We start from the raw sequence: 13,559 nt of genomic DNA on the forward strand, positions 1-13,559 counted from the left end.
AATTCGTAAAAAATTTTAAAAAGTACTCAAGGGTTTCTTAAACCTTTAAAAAATCATTAACTGAGACTTTAAGCTCAACAAACTACTAATTATGTGCTTATTAACAGTTATTAAAATAGTAGATGGGTTTAGGTATCGTGTAAGATTGGAGATATAAAATAAGATCATACTTTTTAAGTTCTAATAAACATTTAATATCTTAATAATAGGCAGGTGATAACCACTATGGTGTGAACTGTTACTTAAACTTAACTCTACTTAAGTGTTAAAATTTTTTTGTCAGTAACTTTAGGAAAACATTCCAAGTGGTATACCTCATCCATTTATTTTTAGTAACAATTGAAATTATTTGTCTACTCATATTGTAAGGTCATTTTCTCAAAATTAGTTTTTTATCCTGCACTGAGCCATAAATCAACATTTCTATATAGTAAACACCAGACTATACAGTTTATTTCATGAATCTATCATAAAGGTTTTAACAGAGGGATTTGTTCATGCATAAATTTCTTGATTAAACAAATTTAATTCTACAAAAATGTGAAAATGTCATTTTTCTTGGCATTTTGCAACATTTTTTTAATTGTGCAGTGATGAAATGACATACTCATACATATACATTTCTTCTGTAAAAAATCTAATCAAAATGTGTTGAAATGTAAATGTTTTATTGTGCATTATTCATAATCAATTGCATGTTTTATTATATAATAAATTGCATAATAAATATTATATTTTAGAAAAAAAATATTTTTTTTAAAAGTTTGCAATTCTTAATTAATGAAACAACTACTAGGGAAGTATGATAATAGCTGTTATTTTATTTACCTTATTCACCTGCAGTGTCTTGCCTTAATAAATATGCTGCAGACGTAAATAAAAGTTAAATGCAAAGCGTAGGAGAAAAATCTCAGTATAAAAGCAACAGAAGTCAACCGAAAGTCAGTGGTGTGCTTTGAGACTTCAAAAGTGAGATTAAGTTGTTTTTTTAGATGCTTAGCAACATCCTTGTTCTTTGTTGCATGCCTCATTAGAATGTAGACATTAAAAAAACATTTTGTGCTTGAGCTATACATCATTTATCAGCATGTGGGTGAGAAGATTGGTGTGGAATTCTTTGAAGAAAACTTTGAAAGAAAATTGTTTGTGTAACTTTTTTTTCATAACTGGTTACTTTGAATTGTGCTTGTGCATTTCTTGCTTCTCAGCTTGTGCCTGCAACGTGGCTGGGACATCAGGGTCTCCGAATGACTGCCATCCAAATACAGGAAACTGTGTTTGCCTGGGTCATGTGACAGGACGAGACTGTGGACAATGCGAGGCTGGATACTTCAATCTGCAGCCTGGATTGGGCTGTGAGATGTAAGATTTAGAATGTGTCGGTTTGTCCTTTCAAATAATATCATATAGGATTACACGGTGACTCAATGGTTAGCACTGACGCCACAGCAAAAAGGGAACTGGTTTGAGTCCCGGCTGGGTCAGTTGGCATGTGTGGAGTTTGCATGTTCTTCCCATGTTCACGTGGGCTTTTTTATCAGTGCTCTGGTTTGCCCCACAATTCAAAGACAACCACTTTAGGTGGATTGACTTAACTAAATTGGCCATAGTGTATGTGTGTGAATGAGTGTGTTTGGATGTTTTGCAGTACTGGGTTGCAGCTGAAAAAGTATCCTCTGTATAAAACATATGCTGAATAAGTTGGTGGTTCATTCCGCGGTGGCAACCTCTGATGAATCAGGACTAATCCAAATGAAAAGGAATGAATAATATCATCTAAATTGTGCTCTTTTGTTGTTATTGTTGTTGTTTTTTTACAGGTGTAACTGCAATCCCATTGGCTCATTGTCTTCAGCATGTCATCCAATCACAGGACAGTGCATGTGTCGAACAGGTGTCGAAGGGATGTCATGTGACACTTGCCGAATGGGATTCTTTGGTTTCTCCTCAAGAGGCTGCAGAGGTATTATATATCTTTAATGAACAATCTAAGGTGTGCGTTATTTTCAGGGTGCAACCATGTTGGTCTTGACCGTTAGAGTTTTATATCAAAGCACCAATCCTTGCGGTTATTTCAAAGGAAATAAACATATAAAGTGCTCTCAGTCCCATATTGAAACACACACAGGCACACACTTGCACACAAAAACTGCAACAAAAGCATGTTGTCACTGCTACACTGCGTATTAGTTTCATGCAACTTTTTCAGTTGCAAAACTGATATTTTTCAATGACAAGGTAGTAATATTGCTGTTCTCGAAGCAATTCATATTCATTTTCACTTAGTTTTGAACTATTTAATTATTAGAGAAAATGACCCATATCATCACCATAGCAGGTATGCAGTATTTTTTATTTTAACCCATGGCTGTTGATTGCTTGATTCTTATTAGATGGTTAACATTATAAGACATGCAATTATTTTAAGGAACCGCACAGCAAAAATCGTTCCAGGCATTATTTGTGCATTATTTGTAAATAATTCAACTTATTTCACACTAACACTAACACACACATTTTTGTAAAAAACTGAAAATATGAAATTAATTAAAATGTACATGCCAAACAAGTATTTCTGTGCTAAATTAATGAAATGATTGGTTTGTTGCTTTTAGTTGCCCTTTTTTTTTATATGTTTTAATTTTTTTTCCCTAAATTAGATATAATTACTCACAATTTTTGACACTGACATTTTTGACACTGAATTTTACTGTGTGTTACCATAAAAACAATGTTTTGCCCTGAGCTCATATATTGATTTAAATTTTTTTGTTTCAAATGCAGCTCCTGGAGGGCCACAGCCCTTCACAGTTTAGTACCAACCCTGCTTCAACACACTTACGCCGTGGTAACTCTGCAGTTTTCGCCCCATAGACTTCCATTCATACACAAGCGAATGTGTCAGACTGAAAACACAAGCTCCTGCAACAAGTTTAGCAGTTTTCTGCGTTGCAAAGTTAAAGCTTGGTGAACTCTGACCTGCAAAATCGCATCACTTGATTTGCATGAGACCAATCGCAGATCAAAACATGACCTCTCTGGACACAAATTTAAAATATGGACAATCACTCGCTTTTTATGTTTAATCATCTTGTTTAATCCCACCACCTTTTCTCAGCCAGGTACAACAGAATTTTGCATGCTTGAACACTAGTGTGACCGCGTCATTACCTGTAGGTTTCAAACATGCCTAAAAGACTCAATAAGTTTGATCAGGTGTGTTTAATTAGGGTTGAAATTACACTGCCGAGCTGTGGCCCTCCAGGAACTGAAGCTGCGTTCCTAATAATAATAATAATAAAAATAATAATAATAATACATTTTATTTGTAATGCGCTTTTCTTAAGCTTAAAGCGCTATAAAAAAAAAACTATGAAACTGTAAAAATAATTAGTAGGAAAGTATAACAATAAGTAAGATAACAGTAGATCACAAATCAAAAACACTACTAAAGAGGTGAGTCTTAAGAAACTTCTTAAAACAGTCCAGATACATGGCATTCCGAATAGTAATGGGTAATGCATTCCATAATCTTGACGCACGATATGAAAAAGCCCTACCACCCATGGTGTCAAGTCTGCCGTATTTGACACACTATGCACTTATGCACTATGTACTTATGCACTTAAACACTCAACAGCATATTATATGTATGTAGTGTCCTCTCTAATTGAACACTAACGTTTTATTTACTAAGCGGAAATTCAAACCATTTCTCGGATGACGTTTAACGGTTGCTAAGCTACTGAAATTAATAACCAAACTACCAAATAATACCTGCCATGATTATAACCACATTCACCATCGGGAGGCAGTATGATCACTCTCATACGAGAATATTGCTTTCACAATCCAAAATAAATACAGAGTAATCAAACATCAGTGCCCGAAAGCTCCGCCCCTTCCAAAACATGGGCAAGGCACCAGCTGTTAAGTGCGTGAAGTGTTCAACAATCCACACTTTATTTTAATAGTTGAATTGAGTTGAATTTTACATTTTTTCAGTGAGAATGTACTACTTACACTATTTATACTACAAAATGGCGAAGTATAGTGCATAAGTATGTCATTTGCGATGCACCTTGAGTTTGACAAGGTGAGGAACCTAAATTTTGAAATATTCCGCTCAGCTTGATTGGACCTATGAATTTAGATTATAAATAAATTTATTAGTTCATCTTTAGTATACCAAATTTCTAATATTAAAAAGTATTAAAATACTTTTTCAAAATGCCAAGTGACTTTAAAAGATCTTAGGTCTGTATTACAAACTATAATCTAAATATTTTCAATACATCTCAGAAGTATTAAAACACATGGTGTGATATTTAAAAAATGTACAGAATGAACACATATTTAATGCACAGTGTAGTTTTGTCCACTGTTTCTTTCAAATACTTTTTTAAAGTGTTGTAAAGATACTGTTTTCCTCATCTGTAGCTTGTAATTGTGACCCCATGGGCTCGACCTCAATGCAGTGCCACAACAACGGGACGTGTTCTTGTCGCAACGGGTTTGTTGGTTATAAGTGTGACAAGTGTGAACAGAACTACTACCAGAACCGCCTGAGCCACCAATGCGAGGAGTGTCCTGTGTGCTACAGCATCATTAGAGACCAGGTGGGTGAAACAGAGACCATGATGAAAGGATCTTTTAGTGTAATAGTTACCCAGAAAATTAAACGATTCACAGTTATGTTTTATCTCTTCTTCTTGCTAAGTTCTTGACCTACATCCTTCTTTTCTGGTCATAATCAGCATGGGTGGGTGGCAATACAAGGCTGATTTCAGCTCTGCCTTTTAAATGATGAAGCTCAGTGAGGTTTAATAATAATGTGTGATTTGATAGTTTTATTAATTAAACCTATGTCTGCTTCCGTGATTGAGTGCTTTGATTCTATTTTTCGTCTAAGACTACTTTTATACATGGGTCTCATTCACTAAACATGTATTTTTGTGTGAAATACGCGTATGGTTATTTTTTATAAATATTTATACAAAAATGTATTCTAAATATCCCCAAAAAAAATTTAAAAACAACTTATTACACATGTACGCAATAATCATGTACATCCAGGGCCCTATATATGTGTACAGTATGTATACAGTAGTCAACATTTAAAGTAAATCAAAAAACTTTTAGAAAATTGTCCTAAGACAAGAATGGGAGTTCAATAGTTTAAGGGCGTTCTCACATTAGGTACAGTTGCCTTAAACCGTGCCAAAGCGTCATTGTCCCCCATCCCCTCTTCCCCTCAGCACTGCACTCACACTGCATTTTTTACCTACCTGACCTGAGCACGCTTACATCATCGATGATGCGACTGTTCAGTTTAACAGGAAGAGAAGCTCTCTCACTCAGCACAGTGGAGATTGCTTTAATTATATCGTTTTGTATTATTTTTGTCGTTTGGGATGCAGTGATATGCAGTCAAACACTTTGCAGAACAGATTCACCACTTTTGACGCTCATACATTATCATAAAAGTCATCATGTTGCAGGTATTAGGAGGTTTGCTGAAGGTGCAGTGAGGGGTTTAAGTCTTTAATAAACTACAACAGTTTGCATTCATTAAAAATTAAGAATGAAACAAGTGATGTTGTATCTTCAGATTTGGGCTCAGACGCACTTTGCACTCATGCTACAAGTGTACCGCGCCAAAGCTCAAGTGAACGCACTCAGACACACCACTTCCAACCAGGCCAGGGCCGGCCAACTGAACCTTGCCTGAGTCCAATTCAGAGCACTCACACTTCTCAAATGAATTGGGAAAAGCACCTGGGCATGGTTCGTATAGAATAGTGTGAGTGAAAAAAGTCAGGAAAGTGGGTGAGTCCAGCTGTGTTTAGGTGGGAGTGTTGGGGGAGGGAAAGAGGGAAGGGTTTCCATATAAATGCGAGTTTTTAGTTCGAGCGTACACTGATTTTTACAGAGGCAAAACAACACACAGACGCCACAGTTTGGTACTTTCACTTTCATTTAGGAACATGTCATGCATGCCCCCCATGACAAACAAGATATTGGATGCGAGGAACTGCTTGAAGAATGTAGATTTAATGAAATGTTTGATACTGCACGTCATTTGGGAGAAAAAAACTTGGATGCACTGGGTAGGTAGTGTCTGTGTGTGTACAGACTATACTGTAACAAAATGCAGCGGAATTTCTACATGACAGTAATAGTTTGATTGTGGTGCTAACATATTTACATTCAGAGAGCAGCATTTACAGCAGATCTTTCAGTCTCTAATATTGTATATATTACGTCTCTCTGCTGTTTGAACACTGTAACAGATATAAACAGTCTTTGAAGCTATCATGCATATTAATGAAGTTACACCTCATACACAATAGAGCACGCTGATTGGCTATCTGGAAAGACTTGGAAGTCTTACTCATGAATAATGCTGAAAGCTCAAAGACATCACGTTGTACCTGCCGGTACAGACATCCAGTCTAAAGCTGGAATTCACACAAGGATTTAATCGGCGTGACGTAGCTTATTATCCTTTTAAACCAAAAGATTGAATTTGCTCTAAATAATGCAAAAACCACCAATTTTCACTTTTTTTTAAATATATGTGTCCTAATAGTGTTTTTAGCAACGTGGAACACATTTAAGACCGTCAACATCTCAAAAAAATGTGTTTTGTGACCCTTTAGCTGGTTTGGGCTTGTATTATGCAAAATATTAACCTTGTGCTTGCAGGCTATAGAAGACTCCAAATTCATTATTGAATGAGTTTGAATAAGAACGATAATAGATAAGAATGTGTTTAAAGGTAACATGAAATTAAAGTAAGTCTTTTTACATGTTAGTATAATTTTTTTAATGATATCTATAAGCTAGTGCACTCCAATACAGTGACAAAATTTTAGTTAGGAAGGTATTAAACTATAACCCTGATATTAACATCCACAACTTGCAGTTTGTCACGTCCACCTAAAAGGATAATTTTTTTACATCATTCATGCTTCAATTTCTCATCTAATCTTGACAAATCAAATGCTTTATAGTATGTGACATGCTTCACCCCCTTCATGGTTTATAAACAACACACAATTATTAATAAATTAGACCCATTGTTTCTACATCTTCATCTTGTGTATTTTGGTAGTGAATTTCTTTTTGTTATATGAACAGGCCAGTAAACTGAAAGCTAGACTGCAGGAGTTGGAGTTGCTGCTCAGTAGTTATGACTGCAATAGATACAGCCGGCAGTATCGTGGGCACCAGCAGCACAGACACCAACATAATGACCTGGATAATCACATACAGAAGGACCAGGTTGAAGACTACCTGCCCAATGCTCTTGAGGATCTCCTTGCTATTCAAGGTGAAAATCTCTTAATGGTTTAAACTGCTTATGTCATAAAAGAAGATGATTCACAAACGGTCATCATGAAAATATTCACATGTTTTGAGAAAGATGCGTTACTGATAATTAATTTAATTAATTCAATTTAAGTTTGGTTACTGTTGCTGTTACCAATTGTTTTACTGTTAAAAACGTGTATTGTAGACCCCTCATGCCAAAACAAACTATAGAAATGTATTAGTAGGTTCATCAGATTTATCATTTAGTAATTACAATACAAAAATAAAAATGAATCCATTATTTAAGTTGTTTTGGAATATTAGCCGCAGCATGTTTCAGATCATTAAAAAAAACTTGACACATTCTGAAAATTCCATATTTTGTTATTTGAAATGTGCTCTGACTAATATTTAAATTAGTCTTTTTCAAACTAGTTTGCATGTTCTCCCTGTTTTGTGTGGGTTTCTTCCGGGTGCTCCGGTTTCCCCCTCAGTCCAAAGATGTGGTATAGGTGAATTTGATAAACTGAATTGTCCATAGTGTATGAATGTGTGTGGAAAGAGAGAGTGTATAGGTGTTTCCCAGGACTGGGTTGCGGCTGGAAAGGCATCCGCTGCGTGAAACATATGCCAGAATAGTTAGCGACCCCTGTGGCAACCTCTGAAATAGAGCCAAAGGAAAATAAATTAATTAATTAACTTGTATGTGTCCAATTTTAAAATGCTCTGTTTTTCTGTAAGGGCTTACTAGCTGATAATATTCAATAACATTACATTATATATAATATTACAATCTCCCCGTGTTCGTGTGGGTTTTCTCTGGGTGCTCTGGATTCCCCCACAGTCCTAAGACATGTGGTACAGGTGAGTTAAATAAGCTAAATTGGCTGTAGTGTATGTGAGTGTTTTTAAGAGTGTTTGGGTGTTTTCCAGTGATTTATTTCGCTGTGGCGACCCCTGATTAATAAAGGGACTAAGCCAAAAAGAAAATTAATGAATGAGTGAATGATAATATTACAATAAGTATTAGCATTTTATAATTGTCAATGCACATGATGCCACTTGAAGTCACTACAACATAAATAAATCATATTTTAAAATACATTTAAAACAAAATTAATGTTTAAGAAAGAATTACAATTTCACAGGAGGATAATTTTGCCTTCAACTGTCTATAATTGACCAAACACATGCTATTTTTATAAAGCGACAAGAGTACTAACTATAAAAATCAAAAACATTATCCTTTTTGTGAGTAAATCTCATATAAACATAACTGAAAATTTTAAACAAATTTGTTCAACTTATTACGGACAGTCATTTGACTGTTTGTCATGTTTTAAGTCTAAAATGGAATAACCGCTGTTCCTTCTTTGCTGCAGAGGCTCGTGAAGCCTTCATAAAGCAGTTCTCACAGCTGGAAACATCTGCCCAGACCTTACAGCTGCAGCTGCGAAACATTGCAACAGCCCTGAACTGCAACCTTACCAACTTTGCGAAGCATCCAGAGGAAGGAAAGACTCAAAAGGTTGAAAATGAGTGTCGAGAGCTTGTTGACACTTTATCGACCGCTCTGAATATGCAGGATCAGCTTCAAAAGATGACTGTTGAACTTAACAGCATGGTGAGTCTGAATGGATCAAATAAATGAACTTCTGATTCATCTGGCCAGAAAACATGTCTTAATGGAGGCTCTTCAAACATCTTATTCTCAGGCCATCCCAGCTGTAATCCCTAAAGAACCCAACAAATGGAATGCCATAGTGAATGAATCTGAGGTTCTGGTGAAAAGGTTAGCAGACTGACTTCATGTAGATTCAAATTTTAGATGTAATTTTTGCAAACATGCTTTATAATTCTTTTGCTTTTAACAGTCACACGGATATGGCGGCTCATATAGAGCAGGTAGCAGAAGATGTCTTTAAAATGGCTAACAGAACCTATTTGCAGCTGGTAACTCTTCTAGAGGACAACTCCACAGAGTCTCACATACAGGATCTCACAGAGAAGTCAGTTACTTTGTTTGGTTGTGTGTGTGTTTGTTTGTTTGTCAGTCCATTTTAACATGTATCTATGATATTTATTAGATATGTAAAGTACCTACCAATGGTACATACACAAAATACTTTAAAATACCTTTTAAAAACAAACTAAACTGCAATTTACTATTAACTTTTGTTTGTTTACAAGTTTTTATCAAATCATATATTTATTTGGTTTAAACCTTAAATGTGAGCCTGGGGTCTGTTCTTCGGTTCTTGCTTAACTGATCTAAAATGATTTGGCAGATCCTGGATCTTTTAATCTTGATAACTGATCTGTGGCTAATTTGTTCTTCAAACAAGTTCATGAAGCAGATTAAAATGTCTGGATAAGCTGATCTGAGATCGCTGCGTGTGTTGTGAAGGAAATCTATTGATCCTCAAAATCATGATCAGCAATGCAACGATTGACTGACGGCACGGCAGCGTAATGACATCATCTGATTAATATTCAATTATCCATGTGAGCAAACTTACATAAAATTCATGGTAAACGCTTTGTTAATTTATAATACACGATAACTTTCCACATTTGTTGTGGGCTGCATGCTTTACACATTTACGTGTCGAGAGTATTGAACAATTTATTTAGTTTTACATTTAGAGCGGGTTTTCTTTTCCAGTAGATTATTTAAGTTTCTTAATCAGTGTAAGGAATAACTGGCTATTTAAATTAATTTTGCATCAAAAAAAGAATCTTGTTAGTAAAAGTGTCTGCAACTTTAGCAGAGCATCAAATTACCAGCGTATTAGCTGTCAAAACATGAATGTTGACTGCATAATCATACATTTTTCCTTAAAAAAACAAAAACCTTAAAATATTGTGCATGTCTGTTATTATACATAACTTGTACTAAAGCTGATACCTTAAAATGGTATACGTTTGTTAATATATATTATACAATTATTACTAAGAAAATATCAGCATATTATATTATATAATTATTATTATGAAAATATTAGCATTTGGTACATACTTTCAGTATTACCTTTGCTTTAATGACCCGATCTAGTCCAGTTTTGAGTTACCAGACCAGTTGCTATGACAACAACTCTTGGATGAGTTTTGAGGAATAAACCAATCCTGGATTGTGTCAAATCATAAATAACCAAATACAGCTAATTAAATAATCCACGTATAAGGAAGGGATCCCTGGACCACAAAATATTTTGGTAAATATTCAAAAATAAATTGTATGGTTCAAATGTATTGATTTTTTTATCCTAAAAGTAAAGATCGTTTTCCATGAAGATATTTTCCTACTGTAAATGTATTAACACTCAATTTTTATTTAGTGATGCACTTTACTAAAAAAGTGCTTCAAAATAGATTTTTCAGTATTTAGATTTTTCTTAAACCCTCAGAGTCAAGATGTTCAAACACATGTATCTTGACCAAATATTGTCCAATCCCAAGAAAATATATATCAATAGAAAGCCTATTTATTCAAATTAGGTTAAGGTTAGGGTTATTTTTAGATGATGTATAAATCTTTATTTTGTGTTTTAAATTACATTTATGACTGGTTTTGTTTTGCAGAGTCATAAATTTTGATTGAATATTAATCACAAATGTTTATTTCCACACCCAATCCAGAATCAGTCAAAAAAAAACAGGCGAATGGTCTGTACAGGCAGCGAAAAAAATGGAAACAACAAAAAAAAGATAGAAAAAGGATTAAAACACGGCTAAACAAAACAAGACAAGAAGAAGCTTATACAGGTTAACAAGACTAAGCAAAGTGTGTGTGCAAGAGTGGTATATAAACATATAAAATCTGTTTAATGAGTCCTTGATCAGCTTCCAGCTGTGTGTGTAATTCTCAGAGAACCAAAACAGGTGTGTGTGAGTTGCATGACAGGATTTGTAGTTCATAAGGTGACAGAATTGTAGTCCGGGTGATGGTGCATGTTAATCTGCGAGCCTGGATTGCTGGTAAACATGATATCATCATTTAATCATATACATCAGTTCCACCTAAATTATTTAATCAACACAACATAATTTGTTCAACTGCTATTACATTTACACTTAACAATAAACAAATATTATCAATTGAATAAGTGCTACTGAATGGGGATCAATATCTAGTAAATAAGAACTAAATAAACAAATACTTACATCTTATGAATTAATACTAGTATCTATTAGAAATACAGTAGTACCTATGAATAATCACAAGTAGCTGAGACTACTAGTACATACTCGAATAGAGAGAAGAAACAAAAAACACAGGTGTGAATGTACATTTTTTAAGGATTAAATGTTAAAATGGCTTGCCATGTTGTTTCTGTTCATCAATCTGATATGATGGTTTTGAGGTGACCCTTAATAACAAATTTTAAATGTCACTATATTTGTGTGTAAAAGGCTGGAGGAGATGCAGCAGCTGAAGGAGAATCTGACTCTTGAGGTTAATGAGACATTAGTGACACACCTGTCACTTCAGAAACACAACGCAGAGATAGCGGACATTTTACACAACATCACTGCTTCACTGTCAGAACTACGCAGAACGGATGGCAATTTCACCCTTGTTGTGGAGGAGACCAACATGACCTCTTTCTCACAGACGTTTAATCAAACCAATGTCACAGCAGCTCAGAATCCTCAACTTACAGAGGTTTGTCCTGCAGGTTAATATTGTTGTGAAAAGAGGCAATGATGCTAATGATATGGCTATAGAAGAATTAATAAAATGGTCACACTGTATTATAAAGTAACATTAATACTTTTAACTTTAAAAAAAGTACTAATTTGCTGCTTATTAATAGTTTAGTTTATACTTTAGGTCACAATTCACAGTATGAGCAAACCATTAACTTACACTACTAGATTAATAAACTAACAATTGGCTGTTTATTTATAGTTAGTAAGTTAAAAGTTGATTTTAAATTTTGGGTAGGATTAGGGAAGCAGAATAAGATCATACTTTGTAACTACTGATGAACAGTTAATATATATATATATATTTTTTTAAGTGGATAGGAAAGTATTTCAGACAGGAAGCAAAGTGGGAGAGAGAGGGGAGCAGGGATGGGAAATGTCCTCGAGCTAGGATTCGAACTTGGGAAACTCTGATGTGCTACTGCACCCTATGTCAGCGCGCTTACCGCTAGGCTATTACGCCGACAACAGTTAATATCGTAATAATAAGCCAGTAGTTAATAGCATGAATTGTAACCTAAACTAACGTGTTAGCAGTAGATTGTAATGTAATAGTTGGGCTTAGGTATTGGGTAGATATAGTGATGCAAAATAAGATCATGTAGATTATGTGCTTTACACATTTGATGGCAAAAGATTTTGTTCTCCTGTGAAATAATTAAATAATTATTTTAAGAAATTATATTTCCAGAACCAGGACATTTTTACTTGTTTTTTTTTTTCTTCAGGCAAACAACTTATTTCTTTTGTTTCAGTGTGAATAAAAGCAGTTTTTTATTTGTGCTGTCAATCGATGTAACAAATTAACTAATTAATCGCACTTTTTTCGCGATTAATCACATTTAAAAGACTGAAACTTGTAATTTTGGCTATTCAAATGTAAAATTAGTGTAAAAGCAAGACAAAAACTATTCAAATTGTTTATTAGAATTTTTGTTTAAGTTGCATTTTTTAGAATCATTTCTGATTTCTGATTTCTTTCTGATTTTTTTCTTTTTTAAACATTTCCCGAATGATGTTTAACAGAGCGAGGAAATTTTCACAGTATGTCTGATAATATTTTTTTCTTGTAGAGAAAGTCTTATTTGTTTTATTTCAGCTTGAATAAAAACAGTTTTAAATTTTTTAAAAACCCATTTTAAGGTCCAAATTATTAGGCCCTTTAAGCTATATAGTTTTTCGATAGTCTACAGAACAAACCATTGTTGTACTGTAACTTGACTAATTACCCTAACCTGAATAGTTAACCTAATTAACCTAGTCAAGTCTTTAAATGTTACTTTAAGCTGTATAGAGGTGTCTTAAAAAATATCTAGTAAAAATAATATTTACTGTCATCATGGCAAAGAAAAAAATTAATCCGTTATTAGAAATGAGTTATTAAACTATTATGTTTAGAAATTTGTTGAAAAAGTCTGTTAAACAGAAATTGGGGGAAAAACAAACAAGGGGGCTATTAATTCTGACTTCAACTTTGTTTAAAAATGTGTCTAAAGAATCTTCTGTCCTGTAAACACCACTCAACAAATATT

The 13,559-nt window shown here is 34.2% G+C and overlaps 1 protein-coding gene across 1 annotated transcript in view; it reads left to right on the forward strand.

The window, feature by feature from the left end:
* lamc3 (laminin, gamma 3) overlaps positions 1 to 13,559 on the forward strand; it is a 136,138-nt gene that overhangs the window by 113,598 nt on the left and 8,981 nt on the right. Inside the window, exons 15-22 of the mRNA XM_682251.11 lie at positions 1,209 to 1,362; positions 1,821 to 1,963; positions 4,441 to 4,619; positions 7,144 to 7,336; positions 8,700 to 8,941; positions 9,033 to 9,109; positions 9,192 to 9,326; positions 11,731 to 11,983. Coding sequence (XP_687343.5) covers positions 1,209 to 1,362; positions 1,821 to 1,963; positions 4,441 to 4,619; positions 7,144 to 7,336; positions 8,700 to 8,941; positions 9,033 to 9,109; positions 9,192 to 9,326; positions 11,731 to 11,983 — 1,376 coding nt within the window. The remainder of the gene's footprint in view (positions 1 to 1,208; positions 1,363 to 1,820; positions 1,964 to 4,440; positions 4,620 to 7,143; positions 7,337 to 8,699; positions 8,942 to 9,032; positions 9,110 to 9,191; positions 9,327 to 11,730; positions 11,984 to 13,559) is intronic.

This window comes from Danio rerio, chromosome 5 (assembly GCF_049306965.1).
Source record: "Danio rerio strain Tuebingen ecotype United States chromosome 5, GRCz12tu, whole genome shotgun sequence".
In the NCBI taxonomy this organism is placed as follows: domain Eukaryota; kingdom Metazoa; phylum Chordata; class Actinopteri; order Cypriniformes; family Danionidae; genus Danio; species Danio rerio.